This window comes from Crocodylus siamensis, chromosome 2 (assembly GCF_052110815.1).
Source record: "Crocodylus siamensis isolate JL-2025a chromosome 2, ASM5211081v1, whole genome shotgun sequence".
Lineage (NCBI taxonomy): Eukaryota > Metazoa > Chordata > Crocodylia > Crocodylidae > Crocodylus > Crocodylus siamensis.
In genome coordinates this window covers 186,697,472-186,718,926 of record NC_143396.1, presented here as the reverse complement: position 1 = coordinate 186,718,926, position 21,455 = coordinate 186,697,472, and the positions used below count along the sequence as shown (strand labels likewise).

At 40.7% G+C, this 21,455-nt stretch overlaps 1 protein-coding gene across 20 annotated transcripts in view; it reads right to left on the bottom strand.

The window, feature by feature from the left end:
• Window positions 1-21,455, bottom strand: part of SOX6 (SRY-box transcription factor 6) — a 536,736-nt gene that overhangs the window by 49,487 nt on the left and 465,794 nt on the right. For all 20 annotated transcript variants that reach the window (XM_090032599.1, XM_090032598.1, XM_090032613.1 and 17 more), the window contains one exon: window positions 6,724-6,832. In XM_090032599.1, the coding sequence (XP_089888725.1) occupies window positions 6,724-6,832 (109 nt within the window). The remainder of the gene's footprint in view (window positions 1-6,723; window positions 6,833-21,455) is intronic.

The window sequence follows — 21,455 nt, the reverse complement described above, 5'->3', positions numbered from 1 at the left end:
GGGGAGTGGTTGCTCCTTAAGGAGACGATCCTCCATGCCCAAAGGGAGGTAATCCCAACAAGGGTCAAAGGGAGCAGGAGGGCACATAAACCCCCATGGCTCACTAAGAGCATCCGGGAATGTCTCCTTGCTAAAAGGGAGGCATATACCCAATGGAGAGATGGGGTCATCGCCAAGAAGGACTATGTTATAGTCGCCCGAGGATGTAGGGGGGCAGTCAGGAGGGCCAAGGCAGAGTTGGAGATAGGACTAGCTTCCCGGATTAAGGACAATAAGAAGTCCTTCTTCAAATACATAGGGGGTAAAAAGAGGGTCCCGGGTAATGTGGGGCCCCTGCAGGACACGATGGGCAACTTAGTCATCACGCCAGATGACAAAGCTAACATATTTAACGATTTCTTTGCCTCTGTCTTCCTAAGTAGGGACCAGTTCAGCCACCTCCCTGCTGGGCCCCCCTCGGGCCCCGAGAGAGACACGCCTGGGCCAGGGGTTAGCGAGGAGTTAGTTAGGGTACTTCTGGAGAGGCTGGACGTGTTCAAGTCCGCTGGTCCGGACGATCTTCACCCTAGGGTTCTACAGGAACTGGCTGAGGTCATTGCGGGACCCCTGGCGCGGCTCTATGAGCACTCGTGGTGCTCTGGCGAGGTGCCGGAGGACTGGAAGAGGGCCAATGTGGTCCCTATCTTCAAAAAGGGAAAAAAAGAGGACCCGGGAAATTACAGGCCAGTTAGTCTGACCTCAATCCCGGGTAAGCTCTTTGAAAAAATTATCCTGGCACACATCCAGGAGGGCCTTGCGGGGGAATGCATGCTCAGGGGCAACCAACATGGGTTCATCAGTGGAAGGTCTTGTCAGACCAACCTGGTGGCCTTTTACGATCAGGTCACCAAATCATTAGACGCAGGGGTTGCTGTGGATGTAGTCTTTTTGGACTTCCGGAAGGCTTTCGACACTGTCTCTCACCCTGTCCTCATCAAAAAGCTGGGAGACTGTGGTGTCGATGCCCACAAGGTCAAATGGGTCGCCAACTGGTTGGAGCGCCGCACCCAGAGGGTGGTAGTGGATGGGTTCTTCTCGACCTGGAAGGATGTGGGCAGTGGGGTTCCGCAGGGCTCGGTCCTCGGGCCTGCACTGTTCAACATCTTCATCAGTGACTTGGATGACGGGGTAGAAGGCACCCTGTTCAAGTTTGCTGATGACACTAAGATGTGGGGGGATGTGGGTGCACTAGAAGGGTGCAATAGGCTACAAGCTGACCTTGACAGGTTGCAACGGTGGGCGGATGAGAATAGGATGGGGTTTAACACTGATAAGTGCAAGGTGTTGCACATGGGGAGGAAGAACCGGCACCACACTTACAGGTTGGGGAACTCCCCTCTTGCCAGCACGGAGACGGAAAAGGATCTTGGAGTCGTCATTGACTCCACGATGAACATGGGCCGGCAGTGTGGGGAGGCAGTCAAGAAGGCCAATCGTACCCTGTCATGCATCCACAGATGCATCTCGAGCAGGTCCAGGGAGGTGATCCTCCCCCTCTATGCGGCACTGGTCAGGCCGCAGCTGGAGTACTGCGTCCAGTTCTGGGCGCCACATTTCAAGAGGGACGTGGACAATATGGAAAGAGTTCAGAGGAGGGCCACTCGTATGATCAGGGGTCAGCAGGGCAGGCCTTATGAGGAGAGGCTACGGGACCTGAACCTGTTTAGCCTCCACAAGAGAAGGTTAAGGGGGGACCTTGTGGCCTGCTACAAACTGGTCAGGGGGGATCAGCAGGTATTGGGGGAGTCCCTGTTCCCCCGTGCGCTGCCAGGAGTGACCAGGAATAACGGTCACAAACTGGCGGAGGGTAAGTTTAGATTATCACAGTCAGGGCGGCTAGGGCCTGGAACCGGCTTCCAGGGGAAGTGGTGCAGGCTCCTAGCCTGGGGATTTTTAAAAGGAAGTTAGATGAGCACCTTGCCGGGGTCATCTGACCCCGGTGCTCTTTCCTGCTAAGGCAGGGGGTCGGACTAGATGATCTACCTAGGTCCCTTCCGACTCTAGCTACTATGAAACTATGAAACTATGAATGTTTTATTGCTATATTTACAATTTTAAAGCAATTTGGAAGACTACTAGTGCCTCTATCACCACAATAAATTAATTCTATCTATACACTATGGTGTTTGCTTTTGGTTTTTTTATCATAGAAAAATAAGAGCTGCCCTTGCCCCCTTCACTCACCAAGTTGTGGGGTTATGATATTCTAGTGCCCTAATATGCCAGGTCCCTGCCCCTGCTCCTAACTCTTAACACACAGCCCCCCACCAGTGACCATCACTCTTGACCCACAGCCCCTGCCTGCCCCCCATTAGCTCCCTCCCAGCAGCGACTCCTTCCCAGCACCTGGGGCTCAGGGACTGGGCTGGATACACCACTTACCTTCCAGGCCAGACAAAGGCTGCTGTAGGAGGGCAGGGGAGCTCTAAGCCTGGCTCTGGAGGCCTCTCCTACCCACACTACTCCCCCACCCCAACCCCCATCTCTCCCTCTATTTCACACATATCCTTGCCGCCACCTGCACCCCTACCCTCACCCCATCACACCCCCCAAGTGGTTCCTGGGACCAGGATCCCTCCCCCAGGCTGGGGCCACATGTCCCAGAACTGGTGTGGACATGGAGCAGGGCTGCAATGTGGCAGCTGCCCCTGCAGCTGTGGCTCCTGCCAGCAGGTTCCATCCCATCCCATTTGGCCAGCTGGGCATGCAGGGTGTGAGATTTATGGTGTGGATGTTGGGTTTGTGGGGGAAGGGGCACGGGGGGGATACGTGTGGTATCTGCAGGGGGACAGGGAGGGTTTGTGGGCATGTGTAGGGTTTGTTTGGGTGTGGTTTGTGGGTGGTATGGGGTTTGAGGCTGGGTATGTGGGTGGGAGGTTTGTGGAGGTGGTTGGGGATGTGGGGTTTGTGGGTGGATTGTGGGGAGACTATGGGTGTGAGGGAGACTGTCTATGGGTGGGGGAAACTGCTCAAGAGGTACCCCACCTGCCCTCCACATGGCACACAGCTTGTCCCCCCGCCTTCCCCCCAGCAGAGCAGCCATTGGGTGCTCAGGGCCAGCTGCTGGCAAAGCTCCTTCATGGCATAGCACCGCCCCAGCTGCCGAAGACTCATCACCACCTGTGCCACATATTGTGGCCCCAGCCTGACTTGGCCCAGGGGTGTGCGGCTTCGGGCAAGACTGGGCCGCTCTTGCTGTCACCGGGGGTCCTGGCACTGCATGCAGGAGCTGCACATTGGGCTGGTCCAGGTCCCGCCTCCAAGTGCCCCATGTGCCATTGGGCAGAGCTGGCTCCATGGAGGCAGGACCTGGCCCAGCCAAATGTGTGACAGCTGGTAACAAGGGTCCCAGGTGACAGCAAAAGCAGTTCAGTCCTGCCCAAAGGCACATGCCCCAGGGCTGAGCCAGGCTTGGCCTGCAACACATGGCATAGGTGGTGCTGGGTTTTGGACGGTTAGGGCTGCGCCAAACCATGGGGGGGCTCTGTCAGCAGAGGGCCCTGAGCACCCAATGGCCACTGCTGCAGCTGTGGAGGGGCTGTGCTGGGGGCAGGCACTCCTCCTGGGCAGTCTTCCCCCACCCCCACCCCCGCACATTCCCTTCCACCCCCACCATTCCTATTTACGGAATAGGGGATGGCACTTGGGTCCGGGTCACTGTTGCAGCCTTGCCCCACCCCTATTTGCTCCAGTATGCTGAAGCAGCATGCTGGGACAGCAATGGAAGTTCGCAGGCACTGAAATGCTCTGCATGGGTGCCAGGGCATCTCCTTGGAGAACCCAGCCTCCGGTTGCTTCAGGGCATGCTCCAGGAGCACTCCCTGCACTGCTTTTTTTTCAGCAGTTTTTTTATTTTTATACCAGGATTTCTGGTATCAAATTTAGAGTCCACGGTGCAAATATTCAAAGCGGGGAACATTTTTTCATTCTTACCATGCCTCTTGCAGAGTCTCAAACTGAGATGCTGCAACAGTCATGTGCATGCTCATCTGGATGTGCCATATGAGTCGATGATGATTTTACTTTCACTTTTGCCTATAACTTGCAGAAACTGTCTTTACCTCATACTGGTATTCATTGGGTGGAAGAGTCACTGCTTTCAGTGACTCCAGGAACAGTCCAGAAGCAAAAACAGCCACTCCAGGAGCAAAATAATCTGGGAACAACCAGGGTTTAATCTCTCTCCTGGGAGGTGAAGCTCTTCTGGGAGAGCAAATGACTGCACAGTGTTGCCTATACAGACATTAAAATGCTAAGGCCCTGAAGAGTGGAAAGCTTGCAATGCTGATATTGTGCATCCAGGAGGGGCCCATGTGCACACATCTCAAGAGTGCTCTGTAGGCTCCCTTAATCTGCCTGGCAGCAAATGGCAGCAGAGCACAGGGCAGCCCTGACTGGCTGACTCAGTCTGCCTATGGTCAGCCTGTTTCCCTGCAGCACGTGAGGATTGTGAAGAGGTTGTGTTCTGTGGCCTGTTGGAGCAGCAGAGTCCAGTGAGCAACACACTGTCTTCCATGAGGAGTGAGGGGCAGATGCTGGAGGATTGTGTTCTCTTCTGAGAGAAGCTCTGGGTAAATTTTTCTGGGAGAAACCTGGGAGAATTCTGCCAGATCATTTGAATGCATGTACAGACCCTGCATTTCTCGCATATAATGTGCACTCCAATTTCCAGCTGCTAATTTTGACGGTAAAGTGCATTTTTCATTCAAGAAAATATAGAATATACTTACATAATGGTGTAAGAGGCCATAACGGATCTCTTAATTTTGTAAAGGACTTAAAGCTGTGTTTAAGTCCAACTCTATTCAGCAAAAACACACAAACACATACCTACTTTTAAGCAGATAGTCATATATATCTATATATAGATATAGATATACCACAATATCTGTACCTCCTGTCTCATGGCTGCTATGGCTCACTTGACAGTCCAGAGCACTTCACTGCAATTACACTGTACACATTTCCATTACAATATCCCCAGCACACACCCATCCTACCTTTAAGCATATGCTTCAGTTCCAAGACATAAGTTAATCATGTGCTTAAAGGTAAGCATGTGCAAAAAGGAAGGCAGTGGGGAGGCAAAAACATCTCACAGATTGAAAATCAGGACTTTAGACTAGCATCTAGTTCTTCAGGCTGTTTTAGTTTAGGCAAATATAGCGGTGATACATCGGAACAACAGCGGGAAGGGCATACTTATGTGAGCTATTTTTGCCAGTGAGTTTTTGACATGGACTGCAAATTATTGAGACTCTGTCTGGAGTCAGAATGGAACTTATGCACAGGCAAAATGGACATAGACAGAATGGAAACTATGCCCAGAGGAGCACTTCCATATACTTCAAAATATTGCAACCTTTCCCACTAGCCATATTGTATCCATATTATGAGAAACATTTTTAAATGACCCTTATTTGTTGACAGGTGCAACTTCTGATTGTGTCTATGCTTTTTTGGACCTGGCAAACAACCAAATCAGATGCTTCTGATTTGGACACGAGTGAGGCATTTTAGGGTATTGAACCACCTATATTTGGAGCTGTTTCAAAGGAGGAACATTTCAAAATGGCAGCAGCTATTACGTTCTCATCGTTTTATGTGGACAAACTGGGAACAATACACATGTAGCAAACTCCTCCAACTTAAACCCTGGATGAAGCAATGTTAAAGTTGAAGCAGCTTTGCTACATTTGTCTTGTTCCTGGCTTGTTCTCACATAACAATTTTAACGTAACAGCTGCTGACCTTTTGAAACATTACCATTTTGGAATGGCTCCAAATATATCTGTCCATACTCTTGGAGGCATCTCTTTAAGGAGATCAGTGTCATGACAAGAAGTTGTCTGGGGTAGAGGGGAGGGGTTGTGAGCAAATCTTATCAAACAAGAAATAATTTTCTTTGTACAAAAAATTTTGCAGAAAGTTTGAAAATAAAACATTCGTCTTCATTCAAAGATTGGTATATAGATTCTTGGCAACAACATACTTTAGCTCTCTGATCTACTGTGAGGTATCCAGTAGCACCACTAGGTAACAGTGACATGCATTAATGAGTTTAACTTATGTCTTGAGAAGCACTGAATTGTTACTGTGGTTTGCTCTAGCACACCTGGAGCTCTCACTAAATCAGTGGGAAGGCATTATTGGGTTGGACATTTCTATATTATCATTTGAAATCTACCTGTCAATAAAGCAACACTTGCTATGTTTCCATGAAAAGTGTGTCACTACCTTGATGGATATCCCTGTAGATTTTAGAGCACCTGCTTTGTGTCAAGCCGCTAAATTATTTCTAACTAGTCTTCAAAAGTGGTAATTTTCTTAGTAATATATTACTTATTGAGGCTCTCATTATTCACTCTGATTACCAAGATATACAAAAAGCAAACACTGTATTGTCAGCTGCTGGATACAGTTGATTGCAAGCTACTGAAAGATGGTTAATAGCATTTCAAGATGACTCAGATACTGTAAACTATCACTTACTTTTGTCATCTGTATCTGTTCTTTACCCTGTATGTGCTACTCAGACAAAAACAGGCAAAATGTTTTAAAGATGGACCCAAGGATTAGCTGTACCATGCCCATTAAAGATTCAGCTGTAACTGCCACCCAGGACATATTGTGGCAATTAATGCCAAAGTGTTTAGACATAGTCCATTTATAATAGCAACTCACCTTCTGCATCTTCTGGCCTTGTAAGGTCTATGACTCCTGGGCCGAGTTTTCCATCTTCACTGGGTTTTCCTGTTAATTGTGGGCCTAGATTCTCAAATCGTGTTCTTTCCTGAAAGATAAAATAATTATTATTAATGCTCTGGTTTTTAGTTCTACTTCTCTGCTTGAGTGTATGCATTGATACTTGCCTTTTCCTTTTACTGAGAGAATTAAATGAACAGGTTTAATTAAAAGTGCTATTTAGAATATACCACTTAATTTTCAGTGGTTTTGAACACCCACAGCTCCGTTTGTTTTCAGCTGAAATTATGCCGAAATGATGAATATTTAGCTCTTCTTCAGATCAGGACATAAGATTTAAATGTGCATCTCCATAATACATAAATGATGTCACTTGCAACCACAGAAAGCTTTTGGCAGGAAGCAGTGCTGATCCATGCTGCACATTTTGTCTTTCCACTGAACTTTCTGACTTAAACTGGAAAAAACAATTGACATTTGAGACAGACTAAAAATGAGCACTTGAAAGAAGAGTTCCTATTAAAGCATGCTGCTAATTTAACAGAAAAAGCACTTTTTTCCCCCCACACTATGAGATCCAAGTTTGCATTCATACCCCTGAGAAAACACAAGTCTCAATTTTATGCAAGAGGCTTTCAAAGACAAGTATTTCAAAGGAGGAATAGTAGATGACAGAATTGATACTATTATTTTGTCTGGGAATTTAAATGGAACTCAGTGGGAATTGGAGAAAGAAAAAAAAGGACAGAGCACTTGTTCCTAGTAAAACACAAACCTTTGAAAGCTGTAGACCTGCACAGGTAACCTGGACCTAGGACTGAAAAATGAAAAATAAGAGGCACTTTGTGTGTTAACCCAATTCTTTAATCAAAGAAGTACAGGACAAGACCCTATAACTGACAGTGCAATATTCCTTCATATCACAATTGTAGTCTCTGTAGTACTCTGTATCAGTAGCTAAGTGTTCAATGGTTATCATTAATTTAGTGTTCTCATTTGAAGGAACACAACATGTTTTCCCTCTTGCCTTGTTGTTACCTCTTCAGACTAAACTTGGCATTATGTTGTACTTGTGAATGAATGAAACCTTGTTGTTCATTACTATGAAACAATATTAAATGTCATGTCAGCTTGAATTTACAGACATGAAATACCAGCTTTCAGCTCCACGAACAGTTTCTCCATGTTATACTTAATGCATTATGCAGAAGTAGAGTGCTGATTGCTGTTCAGTCTATTGTTCAATGACCTAGTTCTATACCGAGTATGCAAGGCAGAAGAAGGAAACACTATGAGTTTCTCTCCTGCAAGGTATTTAGAAACTTGGAACTATTCTTAAAAACCAAACATACAATTACTTGATGGCTGTTGTCCCTCATTTGTTCAATCTCAGTTCAACTGTGCCTTCTAATCTGATTATTTTTTGAATTGTGCTGCATTTCTATAATTAACTCCCATCAGCCAAATTGTGCAGGAAGCTTTCTGATTCCTCAGCTCATGGAATATTTTAAATCTCCGTAGAAAGAAAACACAGTATAAAATTGACATACTGGGTTACTACAACATGCAGCTGAGGAGTTACAGGTACAAACTGCATTTCTCAAGCTTGACAAAATCTTTTAATCATCTACCAGGTTATTTCTGCAGGCTAATCATGAAGTAACACTTCATGCTGCTGAGTTGTCTTTACAGCATATGTACTCTATATAATGTTTTAGTTGATGATAACGTTAAAATACAGAGAAACTGAAATGGAAAGTAAGAATTCCAGAAGAGAAGTGCCTACATAGGCAAAATAACTAGATAGGCAAAACACTACTACTAAAAGGCCTCCCATAAGAGTGAAAGGTGTTGGATAATGCCACAATAACCCTGAATCATGAAAATGAGGTCTGTCTTGCTGGTAGACAGGAATAAAAGTCCACCAAGAGTTCTGGATTCCTTTTTAAAAGATTTAGACTTTGGATTCACAATAAAAACAAAGCTGAGTACTAAGGAAATGGCCTTTGGCACATTCCATTTCTCTTTCCAAATTTTTTCATTAAAACTTTTTCCAAGAGCTCCCTGGCACCTGCAATCTTCTTAGAAGAACAGTCCTTATGTGTATTTTAGAAGCAAGAGAAATACCTTTCTACTATAAAAATCAACAGAAGCTACTATGTATCAATATGCACATTTGAAGTATCTTTCTAGTCATTCATTCTCTTTGATTTTCCCAGAAAATATTCTCTGTTAAAAAAAAAAGTTTCTGAAAGAATATCAATATTTTGACATGGAAGGAGAAAAGGGAAAATTACATGATAAGGTTCAGAAATACTACACTGAGAACGCTTACACAATAATAATACCTTATCTTCTAAAACAAGTAACATGCACTTATGACTGAATAATAATCTCCATCTTTTAATTCCCTGGATTATGTATCATAGCTATTTCAATATTTTTTTTGAAACAGCTTTTAAGTCTTTTTTTCCTCTCCACTGAAAAATACTCTCACATTGATGGTTGTAAAATATAAATATTTACAGAAAGAATTAGTAAAACTTTTATGAAAGGCTCACGGAAAACATAGGAGAAAAATGCTTCTATAAGAATAAGATATTTTTCAACTAAAAAAATCCATAAAATTCAAAAAGATTTAACAAATTAGTATGAAATTAATATCAAAGAGGCACTACCAACTTAGACACCAGATTTACATTTCTGAGGTTTAACCCCAATCAGACTCAGCAAGCTAATGGCAAATAAGCTAACCAAGCTTTTTGCCCTCTCTACACTGTAATTTTAAGATGTGTTAGTTTTAAATATATACCTTTTCCTGCTGCAAACAAGCACTGAAAGGAAGAGCAATTTTATGTGTATACCCTTTTGTAGACCAGCACACACAAAATATGGTTAAAAGTGCCTAGGTGGATGTACACAAGCATGCTCTTAGCATTCATGTGAACATTTTATCAGTACACATATATACGTACGTCCAGAAATAGAAACAACCACTGCGTGTGTGTTTACATGTGTGTGTGTTTATATAAAACCTTCACACATGCGCACACACACATACACACGCACAGGTTTGGTGAGTGTTTATATTGTATTTGTGAACATACATATACATGCATACAGATAAAACATGCACATTAATGTTAATATGTAAAACATTAACACTATAGTTAAGGAGCATGACATACATTTATATATTAATGGTTCTTCTATATTGTAATGGTTCTTAATGATTACTAATGGTTATATATGGTTCTTTAGCTACACAATGCTAATTTTTTATGTATTAGTTTTGTATGCCTTCCAAAGCTGGTTGCGTGGGTTTTGCATTCTCTTCAAGACGATAATTCTGGAGATCTAGACTAGTGGACAACACACTGTTTATCATAAATGATGTACTGATATTAAACTGTTCTCTTTCAATTGTACCATGTCAATAAAAGACCTAGGACTTGATCTTGAAAATCTTTGCTGATAAGAGTAGCCCTGCAATGGGCCTAAGGATTTTCAAAATTCAGGAATTATTTCAAAGGTGAAAGTTCTTTCAAGCCCATTTTAGATTTTGATTCTGAGTATGTGAAAAATGCAGTAAAAATAATCACTACTTTAAAATTAGATGAAGAAAAAAAATTATTCTTGTTAACAGCCAGATCTTCATTTTCCATTCAGTGGCATGATTAGGTACTTATTTATGCATTGTCAGTCACAAACCTGCAGAAAACATAAAAGTTATTGAAAAAATTGAAGTCTGCTCCACTGTGTTGTAGGATGGTTGGTTCTCTAAGTGCTTTGAAATTATGATGTATGAGGTAGATGTTGCATATTAAATAATGATATTTAAATTATAAAGCCCCCTTTACTGAGAGCTGATAAATGTTAAATGTTATGAGCCACAAGTCTGTGGCATCCATCATATTCACATATTATTGCAGTCAATGACGGAGCAGCCCCAGTGATGACAGATAGACTGTTAGATTATTATCCCTTATTTCCAGACTCACCAAGCAAGCCATTCAACCTTTTGGGCATTATTTTTAACTTTGCATTAAATTAGCAACTTATCCCTCACTTCTGTGGAAGGGATTATCAATTCTTTCCTGGTGCAAAGGAGGTAACAGAATGGTTTAGTCAACCATGGAGAGGGAGAAAGGAATGAGTAGGCCTTTCCTCTAAAAACACTACCAACTTCAAATGGCTAGAAACAAATATAAAATTGTGATCTTGTGGAAAAACAGCAATGAAACAGTAAGCATGCAATAATGGCTTTTCTCTGCACTTAGATAAAAGCTGAATTTTTGATGTGCACAGTATATTTTCATAAAATTTTATATACTATGTTTTATACACTTATTGGCTATTCCATAATAATGTGTGTGCTAACAGTAAAATTGCTCTTAAATTTATGTGTGTTATTTATACATTCCCACGTAACAATGCTTTTTGTTGTAAAAAATATTCTGTTTATTAATGTAACTTTACAACCACTGCATCCAAGATCCGTGGTAAATTAATGACATTTTTATTATTTTATAGTGTCATTAAATTTTTACTGATCACTCCATCAAACAGAAGCAATAAAGGCCATAATGTAAACTGGGACACTTAGATGAGGGGAGCAGGAAGGCATTCCATATAGTCTGAAGTAAACGGCTTGCTATAAATGATATTTATACCATCTTTAAGCATGTGAGAATACTTGGACAAGTTTGGCAAAACTGTTTCAGTAGTACAGTGGATTGTGTACTTAAATAACAGTTTACTTGCCAGCAAGACAAGTTTTTTTTTTCAAAACATATGCGAGAAGATGACTGATTGCATCCATCTCTTGAAAAACAATATATGAAATGTAATAATACACTGGGCACCCCTCCCTTCTGGATTAGCAAGACTGATCAGACTATACCCATGCCTCAAATTATTTCAACATGCTAGCTTTTTCCACATCTGAAATATATGCTCAGACTGAAATGGAAAATGGCATACACACTGATCGTTGTGTGAAAGGTTTAATTTTTTTTTCTTTTTTTTTTGCAAACAAATACATTTTATTTAAGTAGACGTGGTTGGTCAGTGATGTAATACCCTTTATTTCAATAGCCTAGCTTGGAAGCAGTTACCAACATTTATTTAAAGAGCCAATTTCTAAAGTCTGAATTAATACAGGTCATTCACAGAAGCCACAAAGCATGTGCCTAAGGGGCCACTACATACTCTGAGGACAGTATTTTAGTTACAATGGCTACAAATAATTATCACATTGTTTTTACATATAAAATACATATAGTTGATTTATTCCACAGTAAACATTTCAACTAATCCTTTAGTGAATTATTTGCTAACCCTGGTGTATTCTATTTATGTACTTCAGACTGTACACAGCAATAACAAAAACCTTTGTTCAAAATATCAGGAGGAAATTTTTTAGCACAACGAAGAGGGATTTATTCACACAATAATTCTTCCACCTAACGGAAACTGTGAAATTAAATCCCCGGAGCCACTGCAGCAAAACACTACAGTTTCTTACGAATCTGTCAGATGCTCGGAACAACACAGCAATTCAAAATTCAGCCTGTTTTATGTCTTTCCTAGAGTCCACTTGATTATGCCCATGAATGAAGAAACATGATTCTGTTTGTTTGTTTGGGGGTGGAGAGCTCATCCTGTACAGGTCAAGCTACAAACACTCCCAAACTTCTCAACAAGTTCCTGATATTTTTTAACAGCCAGATCTGGAAAGTGAAATTACCCTCTGCTAAGAATATTTTGCAATATTCTGGCACAGCAAGGATAATGACAAATTGACTTTCAGCCTTATCTCTGGTTATTTTAGTTATTATGGGTGAGAGGTTTAAATATTAACTTTATCACAATTTATGTCAGTTTTCCAGTTGGTCTGTGGGCATGAGACTGCTCCATTTCTCTTGTTGCCGAGGTGGATAAAACACAATAATGACACTATTGTTATGAGAAAAAAAAGAGTAAGTCAAACCCTTGGAACTGCACCCTCATTTCACATACCTGTGTAGCGTTTACCTGGAAACTCTGGACAACGTCATAACAGCAGGACATGCTCTAGAAAACCTGACTGAGATATTAGATTTCCAAAGCTGATAAACTTATTGCAGAAAGTCTAGTTAATTCCAAAACATGTTTTCCAATCATGCAACCAGTTACTTTTTAAATAAGTTCATCCACCCTATCAAAAGAAACTGTTATCTTGAAAATGAAGGAGGACAGATGTGTTGTGATACAACATATAAGTATTTTGGTATTTATTAACTGATCATACCCTAAAATGACAGCACAGTATCTCAAATATGGAAATAGTGCCTATCAAATAAATCTGAAGTTAGGAAAATAAAAATCCCCAAAAGAACAGCATACATACAACTAAAAGAAAACTCGGTGTCATTTGTTACCATTTGAATCTTTTTTCAAATTTAGCTCAACTGCTTTCTTAGATCAAGGTTTGCTTTGAGTTTCAGGCTTAAGCAAACACCATGCTAGACTTAAACAAATCCATCAAATTTTTACCAGGTTATAGGTGGAAAGTCTGAAAAAATAATCACAGAATTTCTTATGGTTTACATAGGGAACCATAACTTTGGCCCAGGTTCACAAATCTTTCATCGCGCATTTCCCTAAGCTTCAGATTCTGTTACAAAAGCATTGCCTGATTAAACTACAATCTACTGCATCACTCCAGGCTTGGGGCATTTAAAGAGTTTGTGTGCAGGAGTACATCCACACATGCATATGTGCACGAGAGAAAATGTTATCACAAAACTGCAACAGTGCCTGGTTTTTACCATTTCACACATTTGTAAGTTGGATGAATTAATTTCAAATGCCTGTGACTGAAAGATGAATCAACCAGTTTTTTACCTAATTCTATTCTAGTAACTTTAACAGTATGAGGGAAATTACCCTAACGGCTACATTGAGTAGCAAATTCTCATTTAAACTTTGGTTTCCTCCATGAAGGTCCCCCTATTATGGGTGAGGAGCTCCAACATTACTGTGATGAGGGTAGCGTAAGAACCTATAAAGAAAAGAAAGGAATTCCTGCCATAGTCTACAGGCTCCAGTTCCCTTATGGTGCCCCATAATGCACTTTGCTTAATTGCATTGCAGCATACAGCCTGCCTTGGCAAAAGGGAGGTCATTAAATCCTCTTTATTAATGGACTGATCTCAGAATATTGCTGAAAAGGAAGAAATGTATTTGAAAAGGGACTTACACTAGCCCTGCTTAGACTGGCTGTATGCTTCAACAGGTTTCCACTGTACTGTGAGTATGACAACATGACACATGCTGGAGCATCACAAGTGGAATAGGAGTCCAGGGCTGCTGGCTTGCATGATTTAGAGTGAGTATCAACATATTTGGTTTTCTTCTTAAAGTCCCAGCTCCTGGAGTCAGATGAACACATGAGAATCTCAGCTTTCATTAAAATAAAAAATGACCAGCCTTTGGGATTCAGTAAAAAAGTTTAATTATTAAATATGTGATCCCTAAAGGCTCCAAACAAGCAAGTAAAAAAAGACCTGCCCAAATTTACTACTTTTAAATATGATGTCCTTAAGTAACTATAATGATTTTTGTGTGTCTGATATCACCACAATTAAATATGAAGCAAATGTTCAGGTGAAAGCCCCTCATACCTTGATTACTAGGGACATTCAGCACGTATTTTTAATGTATTGAACTTGGGTACCTCGAAGGTCATCCTTTAAAAATATCATGGATTTTTTTTTAATTTCTTAAAAATAAAAAAGCCAGATACCCACATTTACCACCTCAACAGGATTCTGAGTTAACCTTTCCCCAGTCCCCATAAAACATTGACAGATCCTTAACTACTGCAGCCCTTGCAAGCACCCTAAGCTAGGATCTACTCTAGTTAGATTACTTTCAACAGGATTACTGCTGTCGCTGAACCCCCTTAACCAAATGCTTTATGTCTTTGTTCATATGGTTTTAATATGGTTTTAACCAATTGCAAGGTTATTTATAAGTTTGCAACTCCCCAGTAGTTAGAGTTATGAAGCGTTCAGACTTAAGCATATCCAGTTGTGTGGTAACCCAAATACTGCTTTCATGCGGTTTCCAACTTTTTATTCATGCACAAAGGCATGATGCATGGCAGTATCCGAAAACTTTCTGATTAACTCTTTGCTTCAGCGACAAATTCACGGAGTATTCAACTGTGAAATTATGTATTTCATTAAAATGTGACAGAATTATTTTAAATAAACAATTGTCTGAATTCTGTCTTCTGTTACTGTGCATCCATTAGTCCCTAAAACCAAAGCCCAATCAATTAAATTAACAGCTGGTAAATTTAAAATGAACAAAAAGCCTTACTACTTTATAGTCCATATAATACACTATAGAATACACATTTGGTTAGAAGGACTCTTATGCTTGAGTCATCGCTAGTTTCTAAAAGGGCTCAAGAACTATATGACTATTATTAAGACTTATTAATAACACATCCTAGAATAATCAAATCTCTTATTCCAGAATGCAAACTTCACCTGCAGGAGTCAAGAAAAATCCAACTCTTTGCTACTCCTACCACTTTGAATTCAATATCTGTTAATCATTGATCAAGAGTGCTCTGAGGAGAGATTCTTTTTCTTCTGTAGCATTCAGTAGTGTGTCTTCTGTCAGGTATTGTCAATTGACAGCTTGTTCAACACTAAATTCAATAGATAACTGGTAAATAATATTGGTCATACCCTACATAACTTATAACTGTAAAAAGCCTGAGAGCATGAATTTGGAAAACTCATTTTTATATTTCATATTAATTATGACCAAATCATTATATTTGATGTACATTCTTCAGGAAATAATTGGTTTATTGATTCATTATGTACTCTTTGGCCAGGTACAGACATTATACATAAACCAGTCTAAGTGACTGGAAATCAATCTAGACCCATAACTGTACAGAAGTTTGGCACACACAGACAGGTCTAAAAATAGCGAAACCAGGTCTGAGAAAGATCTGGTTCAGGTGCACTCAGATCTAACCAATTTAGGTTAGACCGTTAAATTGAACTTCTGTACTAGATCGCCTGTCAATTCAAATTAGATTGCTGTCCTCTGGCGTACCAATCTCCTTTCCAGCCCCCCACCAAGCCCCACCTCACAGAAAGGTATGCTAACATTTGACCCACAATTGACTACTCTGGCTGAGCACCCATTGGGCCCCATCCCCAAGCTTTCCCAAAGCCAAACCAGCACAGACCCTCTCCCAAGCCCCTCCTCCCACCTCCAGCCATCTGTCAGCCTCAGGCAGGCAGAAGGTGGGGAAGGGAAGCATCCGCATCCCCTGCATGAGCTTCTGGACCTCGGCACCCATATCCCCAGACTGTCCCCTCCATCCTATCACAAAGCACTCTATGATGTACATACACATCTGACACTGAGCACAGGAGAACCTCCTGCACTCACATACAGCCCCATGGGGCCTGACCCTGACTCCCACACCCCCCAGCCAGGGACCCCCATACACCCATGCTCAAGCAGAGCCCCATGGAGCCTAACTCTGGTTCTCGCACACTGTATCTCTGAGGTCAGAGACAGGCACCCTGCCACCTGGACCCCAGCATGGACCCCTCCCCGAAGCAGGAGCCAGTGCAGGCCTCTGGTGGGTCAGGCTGGCAGGGGACAGAAGATTGGGACAGGGTCTGCCTGGAGGCAACCCTGTGACCTCTGCAGCTCAGCCACTCCCAAGGTACAAGAGCCATGGGTATATGGCATGCTACAAGGCTTTTTGGGCCTGCAGCTACAGGATCCTGGAGTACTTGGGGGGGGAGGGGCATGCTTACCCATGCACAGCAGGCAATCAAGGGTGACCTAAGTGCTTGGCCATGCTTGGCAATTTTCAGCAGTCCAGGGAGCTGCAGGGCATGCTGAAAGGCAGCAGCACCCCCAACCTACAAGCCTCAGCCAGCATATTCAGCCTGAGCGCCCCTCTCCCAGTGCCAAAGGGCGAATGTGTCTACTGTTCACTACCAATTTAACCAAGGCTGCTTACAGAAAACCACATAACTTGAGTGGATTCAGGTTTTTTGAACATCTGTACTTAGCTCTCACATATACATACCCAGAGTACAGATTTCAGACCTTTACACTGCCGGCACAAACTTCTACCACTCCACTTTTAGGAGCAACAACATTAGGTTGCAGCAGCACTAGGTTGTTTTCTAGTAGTTGACTAATCATTATAGGGAAAGATGACTTCCATCTTACTGTATCTTCAGTCTGATTTTTGCAAAATGCAGGCATTCTGAATAAGCAGCTGAGAATGTACTTAAGTTAACTGGATTTAACCATCTGGAACAGTGCTCGTCTAAGTTGTGGATATGATGTCATGATTCTGCAGATATATCTGTACACTTACCTCTCCTTTTATGCACATCACCACATGTAATTAAAATACATAATCATTCTTATGGGTCAAAATTAGGTTAGGACTCAGAAATGTTGGCTGTCATTATTATGTTCAAAGTACTAAACCCCCATTCTTTCTAGTCTTATTATGGTAATATAACAAACAACAGAACTATTTTAGCTTCTGCTCAGTGAAATTTCTTTTTTTTTTTTTCTGAAACAGACACAACTACGACGTACTGCAGACATCAACCACACAAAGCAAAATTAAGTATTCTCTACTGAGTTTTGGAAAAGGACAGATTTTTAAAAATGTATATCCAGATACATGTGTCTACTCATGAATCTAAAGAACTGGTTTGATGTATTTTTATAAACAAAACGCACATACTTACACATATGTGCATGAATATGTATGCTCATGTGAGATTTTAAACTCATAAAAGCTAAGGAAGTTGGGTTTCACATAGTTACCATTTTTACGCCAATGTAAATATCTATTATAATAGCACTTTTTATTACAAAATTAAACACCTCTGGAAAAGCTAATACAAAAAATGGCTTGCATGATGTAGTATGTAGCCATTTGTGATAAAAACACTTTTAGCACAAAAACTCTAATAGTAAAAAAAAAAACAGGGCAAATTGATCGGGGGGTGAAACTCACCTAAGTCACTTGGAAAAAAACCCAATATAAAACAGAACCTGAACTTCAGATACAATATTTTATCGCAAATGTCACTGAAATGCTTTATGTTTAATTTAAAAAAAAGGAAGTTAAAATATTGTTAAATTAACAGTAACAATTACTGTGCTTACTGTGGGCTAAATAAGTAACAGAAAGGAACTCAGGCCTATTAAATGTTCATATTTCTATTTAGAATTATGAATGCAGTTACAATAATTAGGTTTTTTTTATTGTATCGCCACAAAAATGCACCAAACACTGTTATATCTAAGCGCGTGTCTTGCTTTTTATTCATTCTGTATAGGTAACTATACACATGAATTCTTGCCTCTACACGTACAATATACATGTAGGGTATTGTTGTTGTTTTTTAAATTATTATTATTTCTATCAATATGTTTTCCCCAATTTTATAGCTTTTCTTATCTATTTTTAAAAAAATGATGTTATGATGTTTGTTGCTGTTTACTTCATTTACACTCAAGGCATCTGTTGTTATGCTGAAAGGGAAACAAAACACATCACTAATGCAGCACAGTCAATGACAATGAAACAATGATAGTAACATCATTATGCCATGTTTTACCTCCTGTATCCACATCACTGCCATATTTTTCTCTGATTATTTCAGCCTGAAGAAAATACACTACTTATTGTTTGTGTCAAGAATGCTCACCAGGTTTCTATATTGAGTGCGATATATATAATCAGGATGATATAGATGTTCCTTCAACTAGCTCCTTTCTTTAGTTTTAATTCAACCAAAAATAATTATAGCTGCTTACCACTTCTTATAAGCCCTGATCCTGAAAGATGCTGAAAATGCTGGACCCTATCCAACAAAGTACTTAAGTATATAACTGGTCTTATTAAACTTTATGGTAGTGCTTTAAAGGTATACGTGGTTAAAGGTATACATGGGATAAAGCAGTCTCCTGAATCAGGACCATAGCACTCAGCACCTTCAGGACTGAGCCGGGGTAAATTTGACAATAGAATCTGATGTTAAGGAGGGTACTTCTGTACTTGATTGGTGGCTAATAAAGATACTTTCTGCTTATTCACCTCCTTCAAGAGAAAGTCAGGTGGGGGTCCTTATGCCTTGAGCCAATTAGCTTTGAGTCACAGAAGAATTATTCTCCTCCAGGGTGTGAAAAACAAAAGACTACGGGCCTCATTCTGAAGCTCCACACAAGTAAGGGGCTTTTTCCACCAAGAATTGTCTTATTGAACTCAGTGGGACAGTTCACAGTTTGTAGAGTTTGATAAATGCAAAATTAAAGAAGTTCACTAAACTTATGAAAAATTATGAAATGATAAGGGTAAAATTACAACAATAAAACATCAGCAAACAAAACATTCCTAAAAACTGATCAAAGAAGATGCTTTCCTATCACAAATATGACATAAAAATGCTCAAAAACACTCACTTCCTGGACACTGGAATGCACCTTTATCTGATGGGAGGAGCAACTCACCCATACAGCTTGCCTTGCAAGTATTAAAGATATGTAAGAGAAGAGATAAGCCCTATTTATTTGGGTGGTAGAAGACAATGATTTTTTAGTGCAGAGTCTGAGGAATCTTCACACCTGAAGCCATCTTAAATGCAAAATGAATATCCCAAAGCAGAAAACATACACTTGTACCTCAAAGACCAACATATTAATATTGAGTAGTAGTTTCAAAAATAGTCATGAAATTCATCCCCACGTAGAAGACCCATAAAAAAAACCTGTGGATCACTTATAGCCTACTTTTAAGTGCTGGTTTTTCTCAAGAGGGTGTTTTGCATCCTAGGCACATCTCTGACTCTGATTACAAAATTATCACCATTACCTTCCTCAAGAGAAAACATGCAGCTGAAGTGATTCACTGAATGGAGATTCTCAACCCTAGGGAATGAATTTACTACCATAAGGAGGGTCATAACAGGCACGCAAAGGGACTAGTGTTTCAGGGAATTATGCCTTTCTTACTCCTTGCTCTAGCCATATTTAGATAGCATTTCGATAGTCCATCCTTTACATGTCTTGCACCAGAAGCTGTGATACTGCCCTGGAAATATAATAATTATATTTTCTTAATTTTGTATTTATTGTTGTTGTTGTTTCAGATGCTTTTCAGCAGTAGAATTCAAGTAATTTTATCAAAAAGGGTGGTATAATTCTATTTTACCCACAGGATAACTGAGGTATAGAGATGGGAAGTGACTTGCTAGAGGTCACCTGGAAATCCAGTGATACAGCTGAGAATTGAGCCCATGGATCCCAAGGCTCAGGCCAGCAGTCTGGTTGCTAGGCCATGTGGCCTTGCCCATACATCTATTTAATGTATTTTTCAGTCATGGAACATTAAAGACTTCGCTGTTGTTGAAGGAATACATATTAAGAACACAGCATAAACACAAGCAATAACAACACTTAAATTATCTGGGAATTCCTGTTTTGATGTCACACATAGATAAAGAACTTCCTACTATGAACCTATGCATGCTCATACAGGCTGAAACAACGTTAGCCCATACCATTAGCTGGCAATTTATGTCTGAGAAGGGAGCATAATCATTTTGTTGGTTAAGTACAATTTGAGCCAAATTTTATATTATGACCAAACGTTTGGCAGTATAGTAGCAAGGGCAAGTAGCAGAAAATTGCTTACCGTGTTATTTGCCAGATTACTTGAATTATTTGCAATAGGTTTTCAAGAGATTTGGGGAAATTAAAAACTTAAAACTTGGGATGGCTTTGAACTGTGGGTTTCTGTTTCTACTTGCAACATGATGCAGGAGGGGTAGTTCAAGATTTAACGTGGATTAACTAAATGAGACCTTTAATACATATAGCGTGAAACATTTAGGAACAGTTCAGTCTGAAATGCTAGGGTTTGTCGTTGTATTTTTAAACTGAAGATTTGGAGAGCCAACTGATTTAAATTAACTGCTTACCCTTGCACTTCCAGTTGTTTAAGATTCATGTTGCCATTGTACTAAGTACAGCTATAGTTTGTATTCCAGATAAATTGATCTGACTACAAGCCTCACTCTTTAGTATGATTCCTACTCCAAGATAAATCAATATTTAATATCCCCTGCAACAGCCCCAGTAGATGATTTTAAACCTTTTCTCTTTCCCATTAAGTTACCTTTAAAAATACTTTATACAAGCCTTCAGAGATGACTTCTGAAAAACTAGTTTATAAAAAGCAGTCTGAAAGTCATTAATTCACATGGAGAAGGGTTTTTTTTTAAGAATCTTCCTGAATTGTGCTGATCTCTAAATCCATCTCCATTTAGCTAATTCTCACTTCTCAGCTAATTTAAAGAATAAATAGACACCTTCTCTAAACCTATAACATAGAATTTAAGTCTAAATAAATATATAGACAGGTGATCTATAATAAACCTATGGGCCCTTTGCCAGCTACATGGGGTCTGAGGTGTTTCTGAGGAGAGGACGTTTGTTGCTGAGAACAGAAAAAGAAGTTCATTGTTCCCATGTGAACAATTTTCCCTAGTGCCAATGAAGCTCCTCCCTTTTACCCACACAGCTAATGAAAGCAAGCAAAAGCAGAAAAGCAAGTCAGTCCTGAGACTGAATGGCCATTCTCTATT